Source organism: Nyctibius grandis, chromosome 9 (assembly GCF_013368605.1).
Source record: "Nyctibius grandis isolate bNycGra1 chromosome 9, bNycGra1.pri, whole genome shotgun sequence".
NCBI classification, from domain to species: Eukaryota; Metazoa; Chordata; class Aves; order Nyctibiiformes; family Nyctibiidae; genus Nyctibius; species Nyctibius grandis.
In genome coordinates, this window is record NC_090666.1 from 3,554,457 (window position 1) to 3,571,231 (window position 16,775).

The 16,775-nt window shown below is 38.8% G+C and overlaps 1 protein-coding gene across 1 annotated transcript in view; it reads right to left on the reverse strand.

Annotated features, from left to right (window-relative positions):
• COL5A2 (collagen type V alpha 2 chain) overlaps positions 1-16,775 on the reverse strand; it is a 117,434-nt gene that overhangs the window by 14,502 nt on the left and 86,157 nt on the right. Inside the window, exons 19-41 of the mRNA XM_068408235.1 lie at positions 15,083-15,181; positions 14,560-14,604; positions 14,355-14,453; positions 13,851-13,904; positions 11,425-11,532; positions 10,881-10,934; positions 10,057-10,155; positions 9,303-9,356; positions 8,702-8,800; positions 8,539-8,592; positions 8,387-8,440; positions 7,834-7,887; positions 7,213-7,266; positions 6,841-6,885; positions 6,293-6,391; positions 5,313-5,420; positions 5,135-5,188; positions 3,287-3,340; positions 3,115-3,168; positions 2,033-2,086; positions 1,102-1,209; positions 941-994; positions 688-741 (exon numbers count right to left, since the gene is read on the reverse strand). Coding sequence (XP_068264336.1) covers positions 688-741; positions 941-994; positions 1,102-1,209; positions 2,033-2,086; positions 3,115-3,168; positions 3,287-3,340; positions 5,135-5,188; positions 5,313-5,420; positions 6,293-6,391; positions 6,841-6,885; positions 7,213-7,266; positions 7,834-7,887; positions 8,387-8,440; positions 8,539-8,592; positions 8,702-8,800; positions 9,303-9,356; positions 10,057-10,155; positions 10,881-10,934; positions 11,425-11,532; positions 13,851-13,904; positions 14,355-14,453; positions 14,560-14,604; positions 15,083-15,181 — 1,611 coding nt within the window. The remainder of the gene's footprint in view (positions 1-687; positions 742-940; positions 995-1,101; positions 1,210-2,032; positions 2,087-3,114; positions 3,169-3,286; positions 3,341-5,134; positions 5,189-5,312; positions 5,421-6,292; positions 6,392-6,840; positions 6,886-7,212; positions 7,267-7,833; positions 7,888-8,386; positions 8,441-8,538; positions 8,593-8,701; positions 8,801-9,302; positions 9,357-10,056; positions 10,156-10,880; positions 10,935-11,424; positions 11,533-13,850; positions 13,905-14,354; positions 14,454-14,559; positions 14,605-15,082; positions 15,182-16,775) is intronic.

The following is a 16,775-nucleotide window of genomic DNA, read 5'->3' on the forward strand; positions in this document are numbered from 1 at the left end:
CAAATACTTTTAAAAGACTTCACATTTATATTATGTTTTCCATAAACTTTACCTTTTGATACGGTAAATGACTGCAAGTTATTTTTGTCATCAAAACATAAAAGGCATATGAAGAGAGTGTCACAGTTTTCTGTGTGCAGTTGAATCCTCACTTGTTGATCCACAGCTAATTTTTTTTTTTTAGTGTTTCTGAAAATGTTTGGACATGAGAGATTTTGTGGGGTTTTGTTTGGTTGGGTTTTTTTAAATTTATTTTAATGGATCTTATGAGTAACTCCACCGATGAGATAACCCGGCAGAGGCTTCTTCCTTTTCCAAAACTCTCCTAACTTCAGTCACCACTGAAGACACAAAAAAGGAAGTAGTACAGGAAGATATAGGTTGTTGTTTTGTTCCTGTAAGCAATTAAGTCATTAGAGCAACCTGAACAGCTCAAAGCCTACTTAACTCAGTGAAAAGTCTTGCATTAATTTGGTCACAGACACTGGATCAAGCCCAAGACTAATGAGTTTTATTTAATGAAGTTGGATGTAAGCATGCAGTCACAGAAGTCAGTGCTGACAAGCTGTTCTCTTCTATAGCATCAGGCCATAAACACTGCTTAACCTTTCCTGCTTGATTTGGACTTCAAGTTTTCAACAACTGGTTTACAAAACACATCTATTAGGAATATGACAATTGACTTACAGTAGGTCCTGGAGGCCCAACTCTTCCAGCAGATCCTGGGAATCCAGTAGCACCCTAAAAAATCATTTAATGTCAACTTTATTAAAAGAAATACAGCACTGGTTACTTCAAATGTTCTCAGCTGAATTAATGAGCAAATGTTATAATTACAGACTGTGAAAAACAAGATGAGATGAGGAATGACACACACATTACATAAAATTTCAGTATTAGATTATCTGCAGTCAGGTCACAAAAAACAAAATCTACTTACAGGTGGACCCTGAGTTCCTCTACCACCTTTCAGGCCAGGAACACCTGGAGGACCCTAAGAGGAAAGAAGAAAGAGAGGGGTGATAGTGAACACCCAGGACATTTTAAATAAGAAAGATCAGCCAATGCCACTGGTTCTCTGATGATGTTATTTATACTTACTGGTGGACCAGGAGACCCAGCAAGACCCTGTGGTCCTGGAGATCCAGCATCTCCTTTCTGTCCAGGTTCTCCAGGTTCACCTTTCACACCTGGCTGACCATCAGGGCCCTATAAGAAATAATATTTAGAAGAGACATCAGGTCAGAGAATACTAAATCTTTCCATCCCACAAAGTCATTTTGCAGGGAATTTCTAAAAGGCAAAAAATAACAGAACAAATCAGCCCAGAAAACAGTGCATTTGCTCAATGGTTCAGTTCAAGAGAACTGTAACAGTTCAGCACAGTCTTCAGAAGATCACAGATGGGATTTTCTGAAGTCTGTGAAGTCAGAATTTCCATTTAAAATATTTTCTTATATAACTCACATTTTTCTTTCCTTTAGATTTTCTATTTTTCTCCGCAGCTATTACACACCTAAAAGCAAAAGGGACTGAACAAACATTGTCTTTTCTAGTCTGTTTTTTCCCACTGAGGGAAGCAGGTGCCTGATTCTTTGTGAAAGGTCTGTCACACAGTATTTAGGCTGTGGGAAAGTTTAGAGTATTCACTGAAAAACTCACAAACCTTCCATTTGGTCCATCAATTCGTTCCAGCCTTCACTACTCATAGAGCAAATCTTTGCTACCTTCAGTAGATGACACTTTATAATTTGCCTCATTTTAATCTCAAAGGAGCAACATAGCATATTCATGAAAATATGAAATCTGTTGAACAATTACATAATCTTATCAACAAAACCACTGCTCAAGTGCCTAGGGTATTTATTGGCCCTTTTCTTTACTTGATACACCGATGGGAAAAAGAAACAGCTCTTTTTGCAACAAAAATGTGACTCACGTTCCAGAACACTGCAGTATTATTCATAATGAAGGAAACTAAGTATGTCAAAGTATGACTAAAGGAAGCTCATTAGTGTTACAAAACACATACCGGAGGACCAGCAAAACCAACAGCGCCAGTTGGGCCATTTTCTCCTCGGGAACCCTGGTCAAAAAAATTAGAATAACTCTATTTAACATAAAAGTCTTTCTATATACATTATAATTTGCAGATAAATAACAAGAAAGGATGTTAACTATTTGCAGTCATAAATGGGATTATATTTTTGATCTATTAATCAAGATTAAATGATCTTTTAATCACAAAATAAACAATGTTAACTATGATGTTAAGATCTGCCGTGTGTTCACGACTATATGTAAGCTTTCAGAAATTAGAGATGGAAGCCATGTGCAAGCACTAAAACCACAACAGGAGAAATTCTGCTCATAACCACTTCCAGTGATAGCAGGATTAGCCGAAGCGCACATACTTTATGCAACTCACCATTCCAACCAGATAGACCGGGGAAAAAAAAAAGAATAGTTCAAAGATGTATTCTTCTACAAGGTCAGAATGGGCTATCAGCTGCTTCAACTGAGCTTTCCACAGAACGTTTGTTTGGAAAAGAAGCAGCTGAAGGCTGCCAAGCTCCAGCACTCCCCAGAGGGGTGGAAGCTATTCCAATTTACACTGGAAATAAGTCTGTTCTGATTTATGACAGACACATAATCAATTCCAAGCAGTATGAAGGATCTAGAAGGGCTGAGCCTCTAATTCCCTAATCAAAGTCAATCCTTAAAATCACAAATAGATCAAAGATGACAAAAGTTAGCACAGATATACTTCTGTGCTTTGTCCATCTAAATATTTGTATGTGTACAGTCATATCTGGTACAGGCATCCTTTTAAAAAGATGTAAACAATTAGAAGTGGTGGCATACTTTCAGGAGTGAGGTAATTCAGGGTAACTTTATGTAAAGATTGCCCTAAACCAAGTGTAGGACAGAGGAACAAAATCTGCCAATAGTTTTGCAAGCGCACAGCATCAAGACAGAACTACAGATTCTGGCTACAAAGAAAGGGGAAGAAAAAAAGGAAAATATATCAGTAAATGAGACAAAACCTGGAGTTTGGATCAGTGTTAGATACTGTTAACTTACGCCAGGCAAAAACCAAACATGTTTACTCACAGGGTTTCCACGGGAGCCAGGAGGACCAACTAGACCTCGAGGACCTGGTTCACCCTTAAAATAAAATTAAAGGTTATTTCCCAAGTAACTTTTTAGACAAGTAGCAAAAGTGCCAATAAAGTATGGTAATATTAAGAAAATTCAGTAGGGAGTGGCATAAAAATCTGTTTACCTTTTCACCAGTGGGACCTGCTGGACCTGTTGGGCCTATTGGACCAGGGAGACCCTTTTGAAAAAATGAAGATAAAAGGAAGTTAAAAAAGTGATGCTTCAAAACTGTTAGTTTAAAACTTCTCATATGTTACTATTTCCATACGCTTTTTCATTCATTTAAATTCTTCTCCTTTATCTCTGAAATATTGTTGGGTCTTTTTTACCTAAAATTTCCTTGCATTTCCTCTCCCAGTGACCAAAATCCTCCCTCTCAGAAGCCTTGCTTTCATTCATTCTCACTTTCTTCACTAACTTCATCCTCTACTTTACGCAGCATTTATGAATAAGGCCAATGATAAAAAAAGCCCCGGATTTATTTTACTCTTGCAGAAGGAAATGATGTCCTTTCTTCCCCACTTGCACAGAAGTTCTCTATTTGTTTTATGCTAGTATTTCATTGCTTAAATTAATTTTCATGTGTCCATCATCACTTTTGAAGATTAATTTATATCTTGAAAACTCTTCAAAAGTGTCCTTTTCCTCTTCATAGGGCATTTACGCAAATAGGTTCCAGTATCTCCATTCAGACCCATCAACTGCACATAATAACCCTGCAGCACTATTCATATTACCTTCTTGAATATTTAGATATCCCAATCACAATTCTCTTTCCCTAGAAGCAGACTACCACAAACTTGCACCAAGTTTATCTCGAACAAAATTCCCCTTCCCTGAAAAATCTGCACTGTAACTTTTGTTCAAACTGAAGAGAAATACAAAAAAGACAGCATTAACAAAGGACACTGCATCACCATCAATGCTCTAGTGACCAGTAGCAGAGATATCTGCAGATATCTAGCTTTAGAAGGGGGACGTACATTTAGTTCACCATTACTTTATCTGTTCACAGTTACTGTAAGCTACAAACTTGCCTTCCAATGACTAAGAACTGTTCTGTATCTTTGGATACTATCTGACTTACAAACAAATTCCAGCTCACAGCTGCTAATTGTGAGTTAGTGTTGCTGTATGCTAGGGTTTCTCCAAAAAACTTCTCCTCTTTAACTAGAAATTTAGTCCAGTCAGAATCCTCATCTTTCCTATGTATCTCAGATTTCAAAATGCCTAGCAGTTAGTACTCCAACTGGTTTGCAAAACCCAAGGATCTCAGATAGATGCGATTTATGTAAGAACTGACTCCAACAGCTTCTGGGAAGAAAATATAGTCAGTGAAGATATAGCAAACCCACTACATTTGGGATTATTGGACAGCTGGTCTATGCAGAACTGTGCATGCAACCTGTCTTGAACATACTGGATTTATTGCATGTGAGCAGAGCAGCCATGTTATTTATGCACAGGAGGGTCAAATCTTTCCACAAGTGTCAGCAACTTACTACCCATATGGGGCTCAGTACATTTACAGGAATTTTCGCCTGTGAAACTCAGGACAGACGGTGGCCAGCTCAGTCCAAACAATAAGGAGGCATCTGCCATTGTCCAAGAGTCAGAACTGGTGGGTTTGCTTTTTGGCTATTGATCTCTGCCTGTCCCTTTTTTCATATTTTCATTATAGTCAGCTTAGCTGAATCCCAAATGAACACGTTACTTCTGGGAATCCTTTCCATTGACATTCTAACTCCCATTATTGTTTATACAAAACACAGGCTTGGAACACAGACATCCCAAAACATTGTCTTGAAAAACTTGAAGATGAAATTTGGAGGGTATGGGGAATGAGAATGACTGTCAACCCATGGTATTTTCAAATTGAGTAGTGTCTAACTCTATGAGCTGAGTACCTCTAGCACAATAAACAATGTGGAGTGTGGAGAGTAGGTCTAAAAAGAGTGATAGATTTACTTACTCTTGCCCCGTCGTTACCAGCTGTACCTTCAGCACCTTTCTCACCTATGCCGCCCTATGGAAAATACCCAGAAAGTCGCAATTATGACACTGAATGCTGAGTAGTTCATACCCTGGAACAACTACAGTATTAAGAGACAGGTGATTCTACTCAGCACAACAGAAATAACAGGACTTACTCTATCGCCCTTGGGGCCAGGCGTTCCAGCGATCCCTCTTTCTCCAGGCATACCTTGAAGACCCGGTGGGCCTGGATCACCAGGTGTCCCACTAGGGCCTGGGCTTCCCTGAAACAAATGAAGGACAAGTTGTTGTCTATTCATCTGAGAAGAATCTTTGTCTCTAGGCTGCAGAACACGCTGTGCCTGTGTTGAAGTCTCTGGGGTACAGTTTTAAGTAATAATTTTCTCTTAAATTTGGACTTTATTCATGTCCAAATACTTTCCTTTTCCCATTGTGTTACTCAGGAAGTTCAGTTGTAATACCGCAGTCCTTCCAAATACATTACTATTTACTCAGTGCATACTGGGTATGAGAACAGGCAAAAAAAGAAGCTTGAGCATCTTTCTGATTTGACCTTGATGCCACATGGGTCTATTACACAAACTAGCTACAGGTAGATGTTGCCAGTGCAGAGATGCTTTAGTTATGCTTTGCTTCTCACAGCTCATGGCCGTTACAGGTCCTGCATTACTAGAGGCACCGCCTACCTGGGGTGACCTTCCTAGCCCAGTTATATGGGCTTTCTATAGAAAGAAAGGCATGGAGTTTTCAGTATTTTCTTTTAAACACTCAACCCTGCCAAGTCTCCTCCTGAAAACTGACATGGTTCTTAAAATGAAGCCATTGCCAGAGAGTTTTCTGCAGTTCAGAAATGGCTTTGCCCTGTTCTACTGAGAAACACAAAAACCATTTTAAACTTCAGACCTATAGAAATTAACACAAAATGTGATTTCTCAACATTTTAGTATCTTGAAGGTTATTAATATTGTTATAGTGGAATAACTTGTATGTCCTCCTAGAACCCTTATGTAAACAAGATACCTTTCATGAACAGATAGCCCTTTTATAGTAAAAAAGCTCTCTCTTTTATGTTCATGCAAATGAGTAGAATTACACATTACATCACTGCTGCAACACAAATCTCCATTCAGCTTACCTTTGGACCATCAGGACCATGACCTCCAGCCATACCCTTTTCACCCTGGAGTCCTGATGCACCTGGTTCTCCCCTTTCCCCTGGATTGCCACGTTCTCCCTACAAAATGGAAAATTACTACTTATTTAGAAGTCAGGGTACAGCTCTGGTAGACCAAATCCTAAATACACCATAAGTGCAGCACTGCTATTTGATCAAAGAGCCTGTGAACAAATTCTAGGAGAACTGATCAAACAAAAAACAGCTTTATGCTTTATTCTTAAAGGCAGGGGAAATAGCATGTTGCTCAGCAAACTAAAAACTGTCATTTCACAGCTGTAAACCAAATCACGTAGCAGCTAGTACTCAACACCACTTCATGAGCTATGAAACCATTAAAGGTGGTAGGTTTTACAGAAACGATCTTAAAACTTATCCATGTTTATAACCATTTTATTGGGGGGAAAAAAGTCAAATATTCACTTTAGCTGTTAAAGTCCATATTCTATATCAACTTTCAACATCAGAGAACTGTTATGAATGTTTAAACTCTGAAAGAAAATACTTACCCTGGGGCCCAACGGACCAACAGCTCCAGGATCTCCAGGAACGCCCTAAGCAGAACAGAACTGACCATTAGAATTAAAGCATTATTCATAGCCTTATAGTTATAGAAATTAAAGATAAACGTTTTCTTTTCCAAAGTACTGTGAATGTAGATGGCTAGTTCTGAATATTATCTGTCCATGACAAGAGGAGATAGGCCAGCTCAGTCCAAGAAGACGGTCAGATTCTAGTAATTATTTCATCCAAAAGCAGTTCTCAGCTTGCAGAGTACATCAGTACATACTTTGAAACAGAGTGGGAAATTAAATTACAAGGAGAAGAAAAGGCAAAACTACTTTATGAAGCGAATTTTTGTTAAATTACACAGAAATTACCTGATCACCTGGCTTTCCTCCCTCACCTGGAGGACCTGGTGGCCCAGGCAAGCCCTGTTGAAAAAGTAAATAAAATGGTCACTAACATGACTGAAAGTTATGAAAATCCAGATTTAACTAAGACACCAAGAATATGAATGTACTATTATACTCAGTACAAGAGTATGCCCTCAGAGATCCCCACACGAAATAGTAACATGAACATTGCAACAACGTGTTTTCCCCGCTTTGAATGAAACGGCAGCCCTTCTTTAACATTTGCAGGACATGTGCAAATCAGCCCTAAAAATAAAGTTCTCTATAAATAGAGATTGACTTAATACTTTATTACCAAAACAATTCTTTTGCTCCATATCTGGACATCTTTGGAAAAACTCCAAATTAAAACTGAAAAACAACAAAGGTTTTCTCAAGGGATACAGGGCGGGTATTCAAGCCTTTGCCATTTCAGTTTAGTGCACAGCTAACATGAAAGCTAAGTATCACTAATTATTCTGAGCATCATTGCCTTAGTTCTGAAGTTGTGTTTTGTTAAACATCACTTGATTGAATTTCTCCAATTCAAGTTGATAAAGAAATGGCTGGTTATTTTTTTCTTTTTAAAAAAATGAATGCACATACCTGAAACCCTGTAGGACCTGGTGGGCCTTGTTCTCCTCTTTCTCCTGCCAGACCCTACACAAAAGAAAGTAGTAAGTATACAGCAGAGGAATATAGGCAGGCTCCACAATTTTTCTTCTTTCCGAATCTGTATATTTTCGATCACGTATTTGTTTATTATACATTTTTACTTAGCCCAGGCCAAGACATACCCTATCTAAAAGATGTAATAAGATGTATCTTATTTCTTTAAGATCCTCCCGCCAAAAATACTGTGCTGACAGGAAACACTCGGTTCCATTGAAACCAAGGAAGCTAGGAAAATGAACTATGAGGCAATTTTGCTCCTTGCACTATTTTTCCTAATAGTCAGTAAAGGGAATCACACTACTAATATATATATTTTTCAATACAAAGCTCCCCATTTTTCTAGGAAATTTTTTTCTTTAAATGTTCTTGGGATTTTTTGTTTGAAATCAACAACTGGCAGGAGGATAGATAAAAATCGAAGCAGAAAGAGTAATGAATGGATGGGGCGACCGGCAGGCAGGCAGAGTGGTAAAAGTTGACTTACTGGTGGGCCAACAGGACCGGAAGGACCAACTTCACCATCTTTACCAGGGGCTCCCTAAATTAAAATGACATAGGTAGAAGTCTTGTATAGTGACCATATAAAAGAGAAAAGCATAATTTTCTGTAATCACTGCAAGTAACCGTCACACTCACTCTCTGTCCTGGGACACCTGCATTGCCTGCTTCTCCAGGTTTTCCAGGATCACCCTAATTTGCAGAAATAAAAATGACTATTTTTAGATACTGTTTTCATCCATTAAAATATATGCAAATGTTTAAAGCTAAACAGGTCTTGGGTACCAGGTGCCATACTCACACTACTACCCTTTGGCCCAGGAAGGCCCATGCTGCCTGGCTGGCCTCTGATTCCTATTGAACCTGCTGGACCTGGACGTCCGTCTTCTCCAGGAGCACCCTACAGAGATAAAGCATTTTCCACATTAAATTATAAATATATTTATTCATATGAACCTATTTACCCCTGGAAAACATTTGTATATATAAAGAAATAACATTAACCTGGTTTGGTGCTACAGTTATCAGCCAAAATGTCTTTAAAGCAGACAGCTTTAGCCATACTGCTGGATTTAACCAAATACTACGCAATTATTATCACTGAGCCATTATGTACAAATACTGCATTGTTTCCTTAAAGAGACAGTTAGAAAAGATATTTAGTTCAAAATGGTTTAAAAATATTGCAGCACCTGCTAAACAACAGATACTGCTACACAGAGAAAACTAAAGGAACATTATCTGCACTAATTTGGGAGTTGGGAATCTGAAGTGAACAGTTAAAAGACAAGATGAACCTTCAGAAATCAAGAAAACTCAAATTAATAAAAGTAATTTCAATGAGTTGGGACCTTTGAATTACTGTGGCATTAACTGAAAGGACTAATTTTTGTGTTGCTTACCAAGGGGCCAAGTTTTCCTTCAGGGCCTTGAACACCTGGATTTCCTGTCAGACCCTAAAAGCAGGAATAATATTGGTGTTAAGGTTGTGCATACATTTCTAGAACAACAGCGAAATGTAAATAAATCCAAAAGATATGCTCAGCTACTATCATAGTACAAACTTCTCTGTATCAAAGGTCTTCATCCTTGTCTTCACTTTACAGCTTCAGCCCCCACTGTCTTTGATCTTCCCCTTTCCTAGTCTCCCTTTTCTTGATTTTACACCTCTTGAGCTTCTCACAAGCTCATCTCTATTCCTGTCAACATTACCCAGTGATCTGTATCACATCTTATACTTGCTGCTCCCTTTCTCTCCTTTTGTGATATTCCAAATTCTCCTCAAATATTTTTCCTGAAAAAAATCTCCAGACGACATGCACCACTCAACTATGTAAGTTATCAATCATCAATTTAATGAAGGTTGGCCTTCAAATTCATGTTATCTGTGGCAACTACGTGCTTTACGAGCACACTTCCTTCAGTCACATTAGCTGGTCTCAATCAGGGCTATTTCTTCTTTTTTGAAGACAAATGGAACCTGTGCTTCCCAACATCAGCAGGAAAAATAAAGGTATTTGGGCCTTTACCCTTTAAACAGCCCCACTGAAACAAGTCTGACCTTGTGTAACAGCTTCTTCATTCTGCAAACTTCATCACTGCCTTTTGAAAATAAAAAATGCCATGGTTTATAGTGCACTGCTATTAGTTCCTTACCCTTGCACCTGGGAGGCCAGGTTCACCAGGACGCCCAGGATCTCCCTGACCTCCTTTAGGACCAGAAGAACCTGCTGGACCACGCTCTCCTTGGGCACCCTAGAAGGATACCAATGGGCTACTAGTTAACAGGTAGAACAGCAACAGTAAGAGAAGGTTAAATAAAAAAGGAATCTTCCATTAAGGACCTATTTTTGCAAACAGAGTTCCAAATCATTAATACTTTCATTATTATTACTTTTTTCCCAAATTATTACTTAAAAGTTCTCTCTTCCATAAAGCAAATTTATATAAGAATTTTAGAATCCCTGTATTTTTACAAAGAAGTTAGGAATTTACAGAAACCTAGACAAATACATATGTGAGTCACTTCCCTGGAAGTGTTACAGCAGTTAAGGAAGCCAAAGACAGATAAGCCCATCTGTTCAAGGGACAAGTCTAGAAAAACTATACCACACACAAAGAAAAGGCAATTTTTCAAATAGTTACCTACTATAGAGCAATACATAAAGCAATATAGTAGTAGAACAGGTCATCGTTTCATGTTTCAGCATGAGGGAGCATTCAGTCAGGGAAAAGTGAGCAAAGCTGAACATCACAGGACTTGAAAGTGACTTTTCCCAGAAAAAAATCTAGTCTCAAAACATTCAGACATGTTTTGGGCATTTGTCAATTCCTTTTGATCCTGCTTCCAGTGATTTTGAGGATCTGCCTATTAGCCCAGAAGCAGACGTTTTTAATGGAACACTTTCTTTCTAGATATCTGTATGTATGAAAATTTTTAAAATTACCCATTAAAAGATGGACACTTTATTTTCACTTACCTTCGGTCCAGGCAAGCCATCAGAACCTGGAAAACCACGGTTACCAGGAGCACCCTAGGAAAAGCCAGATATCCAAGATGATTATCTTAATTTTTACATAACTTATTGCAAATAAATGACTAGATTTATGGTTTGGGGGTTCAGTTTATTTCCTTACAACTTTCTTACTTCAGTACTTTAAACTTGGGTTTTTTACCACTTGGAGTGGTAAAAATATCAATGTTTCACTCATGCATGTTGAACAGCTCCTTCAATGTGAACAGCCTCATTGAAAGCGAGATGACCATTTGTACAGGGTCAAGCAAAAAACCTGCAGATTAACTCATCATATCTCCATCATTTCTTCTACCATACTGTCCTGTGCTCTGCATCCACAAACGAAAATATCCAGTGTAAACAGTAATGCGCAGTATTAACTACTGTTAGGAAAATAGAGTTTGACTACACTCACAAGGAAGCTGTAAGAAAATTTATGGTTAGGTCAAGAGGTTTTTCAGCTTAGCAGCATATCTCTCAAGACATATTATTCCTCTGGATTGCTTACCCTCTCTCCAACAGGACCTGGTGGACCTACTGATCCCGGATCACCTCGAGGACCTCTTTTCCCTTCTTCACCTATAGGGCCAATGGGACCCTGGGGACCTTGTGGGCCCTAGTGAAAGTAAAATGTTTTTTTTAAAATCATTGTTAAGCTTACCGTTTCTCAGGTATATTGAAACAGACTTTCTTCTAAACATCGTAAACATTTTTCCAAATAAAGGAGAAAAAAAAATAGTTAGGTTTTGAATCAGTTAAAAAATGCAGCCTTTTGGCATCAGCTTTTCTCTTTTACCATGTTTATAAGCTAATATTTCAGTAAGAAGTGCACTGTGAATAAACTGTAATTCTGCAGTTTGGCTGTACAGTGCTTCTTATAATCACCTGTTTGCTCCGACACGATAATTTGTATTTATTATTATGAATCAGGCAAGCTGCAAAGGATTCAAAATTCAGTGAAACTCTAGTAGAAATTACAGAATCACAGAATCACAGAATGTTAGGGATTGGAAGGGACCTCGAAAGATCATCTAGTCCAATCCCCCTGCCGGGGCAGGATTGCCTAGACCATATCACACAGGAACGCGTCCAGGCGGATTTTGAATGTCTCCAGAGAAGGAGACTCCACAACCTCTCTGGGCAGCCTGTGCCAGTGTTCAGTCACCCTCACCATAAAGAAGTTTTTCCTCATATTTAAGTGGAACCTCCTGTGTTCCAGCTTGCACCCATTGCCCCTTGTCCTGTCAAGGGATGTCACTGAGAAGAGCCTGGCTCCATCCTCTTGACACTTGCCCTTTACATATTTATAAACATTAATGAGGTCACCCCTCAGTCTCCTCTTCTCTAAGCTAAAGAGACCCAGCTCCCTCAGCCTCTCCTCATAAGGGAGATGTTCCACTCCCTTAATCATCTTCGTGGCTCTGCGCTGGACTCTCTCTAGCAGTTCCCTGTCCTTCTTGAACTGAGGGGCCCAGAACTGGACACAATATTCCAGATGCAGCCTCACCAGGGCAGAGTAGAGGGGGAGGAGAACCTCTCTCGACCTGCTGACCACACCCCTTCTAATACACCCCAGGATGCCATTGGCCTTCTTGGCCACAAGGGCACACTGCTGGCTCATGGTCATCCTGTTGTCCACTAGGACCCCCAGGTCCCTTTCCCCTACGCTGGTCTCCAACAGCTCTGCCCCCAACTTGTACTGGTACATGGGGTTGTTCTTGCCCAGATGCAGGACTCTACACTTGCCCTTGTTATATTTCATTAAATTTCTCCCCGCCCAACTCTCCAGCCTGTCCAGGTCCCTCTGAATGGCTGCGCAGCCTTCCGGCGCGTCAGCCACTCCTCCCAGTTTTGTGTCATCAGCAAACTTGCTGACAGTGCACTCTAATCCCTCATCCAAGTCATTAATGAATATATTGAATAGAACTGGTCCCAGTACCAACCCTTGCGGGACTCCGCTAGACACAGGCCTCCAACTGGACTCTGTCCCATTGACCACCACTCTCTGGCTTCTTTCCTTCAGCCAGTTCACAATCCACCTCACTACCCGATCATCCAGACCACACTTCCCCAGTTTAGCTGCGAGGATGCTGTGGGAGACCGTGTCAAACGCTTTACTGAAATCGAGATAGACCACATCCACAGCTTTACCATCATCTATCCACTTTACTATCATCTATCAATTCTCAAAGGAGCAGACAGTCTGTGGTAAGGAAACCATTACTTCATCTGTACGTTTTTGTCAGTTACGACATGATCATTTAACTAGTGAGAAAGAAAAACTAAAGATTGGTTGACAAGTCAAACTAACTCTTAACTTTGCAGAATCACTTTTCTTCCAAAATTCACATGGTTACAGCATGGAATTAGCCATGTTCTCAAATAATCTTTCACATATATTAATTGTAGGCTAAACAGCTATTCATACTGTAAGTGTATTAATATTTATATTATTTTAATGTATAAATATAATATATATACACATAACTGCATAAGTATAAAAGGTATTAAATGTAAGTTTAAAAGAAAAAGGACTTTTTTATTATGATTAGCACACACACTTGTGTGCTCTTAAATGTCCAGAATCATATGGATCCATTTCATATGAGATGAAGAAATGAGAATACACTCATTCTGGGTGCTACAGAATCCCCAGTAGATGCACTAATTGGTTTTTCTGACCTTGAGTCCTGTAAGGACTATATTGGTTAGGTAATTTATAACATCAAAGGACTTGCTTCACCATTCATTGTTAGTACTGTCTAGCCAGGTGCCCTGTGCTTTGTCTTCCTCAATAATTACTCCCATGATTATGAGGAGTAATCCCATGATTATGAGCATCAGAGGTGTCTTGAAAATTGTAAGAATCTATTCAAAATACTCATAAAAGCCTTTGTGATTCCTTTTCATCTTACAAAGCATATGGAGACTTACAGGTTCACCTTTGGGTCCTGCTTCTCCCTTGAAACCCGGGACACCAGGGTCTCCCTGAAAACAAACACAGGAATAACACCCATAAGGTTAAAACTGCATAGATCATATGATCATCTTGGATTATTCTATGAAACAGAAAAACATTTCCCAGTTTAGTAACTAGTGGTAGACAATAGAATAGGATGCATATAATGGTTTGTCTTTGCCCTTAGCGTGCTTGTTTATTATGATGTTATCAAGACAAAAACTTAAATGAGACAATTTCAGGAGATAATCATTACTGTTTGTGCAAGTTCATATAGACACTCTTCTTTCTTAGACCTTTAAGAAAGCAAAAACAGTATTTTGGACACACAGAAGATTCACACGATCCAAGCCTCAGCATACTCACTAGCATGCTATTAATCTATTCAAAGGAACCCCACTGCTAATCACTCTCTTAGTTTCACAGAGAGACACAATTGCAAGACGTTACAATTTCCACAGAGACAAAGACATCGTTACCGGCTGGCCTCGAATACCAGGTGGGCCGGTACTGCCTTGTGGTCCTGGGGAACCGGGTGGACCTGATAAACCAAGGGGGCCTCCAGTGCCTGGAGATCCCTACAAATAGAAAGAACAGAAAGCACAGTAAGGGAATATAATAAAAATAAGGAAATAAAAATAAATTCACTCACATAATTTCTTCAAAGGTGATATGATTACTTACCGTAGGGCCCTTAGCACCTGGGGAACCATCTGTCCCTTCGGTACCCTAAAGATAACGTACCAATCGTTAAAATTGATTTTAATGAGGAGTGTATCGATAACAAAAGAGGAAGAATATAGTTATCGCATCCACTTTACAAGACCAGACAAAAAAGGCTATTAAATAAATACAGCAATATACGATCCACTTGTGCAAATGCTAATATGGGTAACAAAGCGTGCAAGTTAATGTGATTTTTAATCTTTAAGGTCTTATGTTTCATCTTAAGATTTAAAGTACTGCTAGGGTTGAGACTGTATCAGGCTGCGTAACTTTCAGTTTTCCAAGTTGTTTTAATTAAATAATGAAAAGTTATTTTCAACAAAATAAGCACAAAACAAATGAATGAGACCTTTCCTTTCCTTTCCTGGGAAAACAGCAATTTGAGCAAAACTCAGCGTCTATCAAGTGGGGGATTAAAATTTGCTATAAACAGGCAACATGCACAAGCTGAGCACTGAGGAACTCAATTTAATGTACTTACAGGAAGACCTTGTGATCCAGCTGGGCCCTGTGGACCTGTTTCACCTCTTTGTCCTTGAGGACCTTCAGGACCACGAGGACCCGTTGGACCTGCTTCACCCTAAGATTTCACATGAGAAAACAACTGGAGATTATTTTGCTCTAAAAAGTAGCACTTCAAAGTAACTGAGGAGCAATATTGAGTTTGTAAGAGAAAAACAATTCAGGTTCTGAAATAGTTTATTCTTAAAATACTTTTTGCTTACCTAATTCTGCTTCTTACTACTTCTATGTGAATGTAAATTTTAAAAGTATAAACAGAATTTTTCCTCAATGTATACAAGGACAAGGAAACATCCTACAGAAAAGCAGCACTATATCCAGTGGCCCAAATCTGATCAAATATTTTAGACAGACATCTGCCTCTAAAATCCCAGTATGTATTTGTAATTTGACAACTTTTTTTTAGCTTTGTTAAAAGCTAAGGCTTAAGATTTAGAAATTAGAACACATCTGGGGTTTTTTTGTACAGTACAGATTAACTTAGTGTTGCAGCACTATATTAAATATAAAAGCCTTGTAAGATTGGACTGGATGCTCCAATAAAAAAACTACTCCTGGCATCTCCTTTGAATTTTATTTTTTATAGGAAATTGCCTTTTGGAACTGATGGCTGTTAATATCACATCTTCATAACTGAAGTCCACATCTTCACTGTGCAGTCTGCTATCTTTTATGAGTTCAAAGCAGCTATTCCAATTTTACATCATCTGATGATCAAACTTGAAGATAGCTTCTCCTTTTCAAAAGCTTTCATTGATTCAGCATATGTCAGCTTCTCCAAACATTTATTTAGGTATTAAGTAGTGCTTAGCCATACCAAAACATTTTATGATGTGCACTAAAAGGTCTATTATTTAACTGTATACATTACGTTAATACTCTTATTAAGACTTGTTTCCAAAAAACTGTTTTGGGAATGTTGCCAGCTTCACAACAACACAAAACATCTGCTGAACTTGGCACCCTGACTAATTAAGAGTTTCTTATTGTATAATGTTTTCCTATCATGTTTTAGGAGTGTAAAGGAACAAAAAGGAGCAACTGGGTGGAAGGCAAGCATAAGAAGTACAAGAAAGCTGTATGAGTTGCCTTTCTATTTTTTTGCAGATATATTCTCAACGCTAGGAAAAAAAAAATTGAGCGCTTTTTTGAAAAACAAGAGAGGAAAGTCCCACAAAGACAGCGCTGCAGCCAGTGAAAGTTTTCCATTTCAGCCCAATCACACAGAGCCACAAAAAGCTGTAATCATCATTTGCTCTGTTGTGATGAACTGTGGTGCATCTCTGTTGGGGTTCAGGCATTTTCCTTTCCAGTCTAGGTCATCTCAAAAAGTGTTCTGGTCCGAAACTGGAAGTGCCAGCACTAGAAGGTACTTCTTCCATGCTGTCTTAAAGCAGTTCTCACAACTTCGTTTGTAATGATGCATCTTGTTATTCTTTGAATATACTGGACAAGATTCCTCAGGCACAGCATGACAGTCATTTTATCATCTCAAGCAAAAATGAAAGCAAAGGAAGTACACTAACTGGTGAATTGCAATTGCTTCATTTGGCTTCTGATTTCTATCTTCTGTCTCAAGGTCTTGACTAAGATTGATTTCACAGCAACTCTTAGGAACCTGTACGTATGTCAGCCTGAACTCTGTGTAGTCT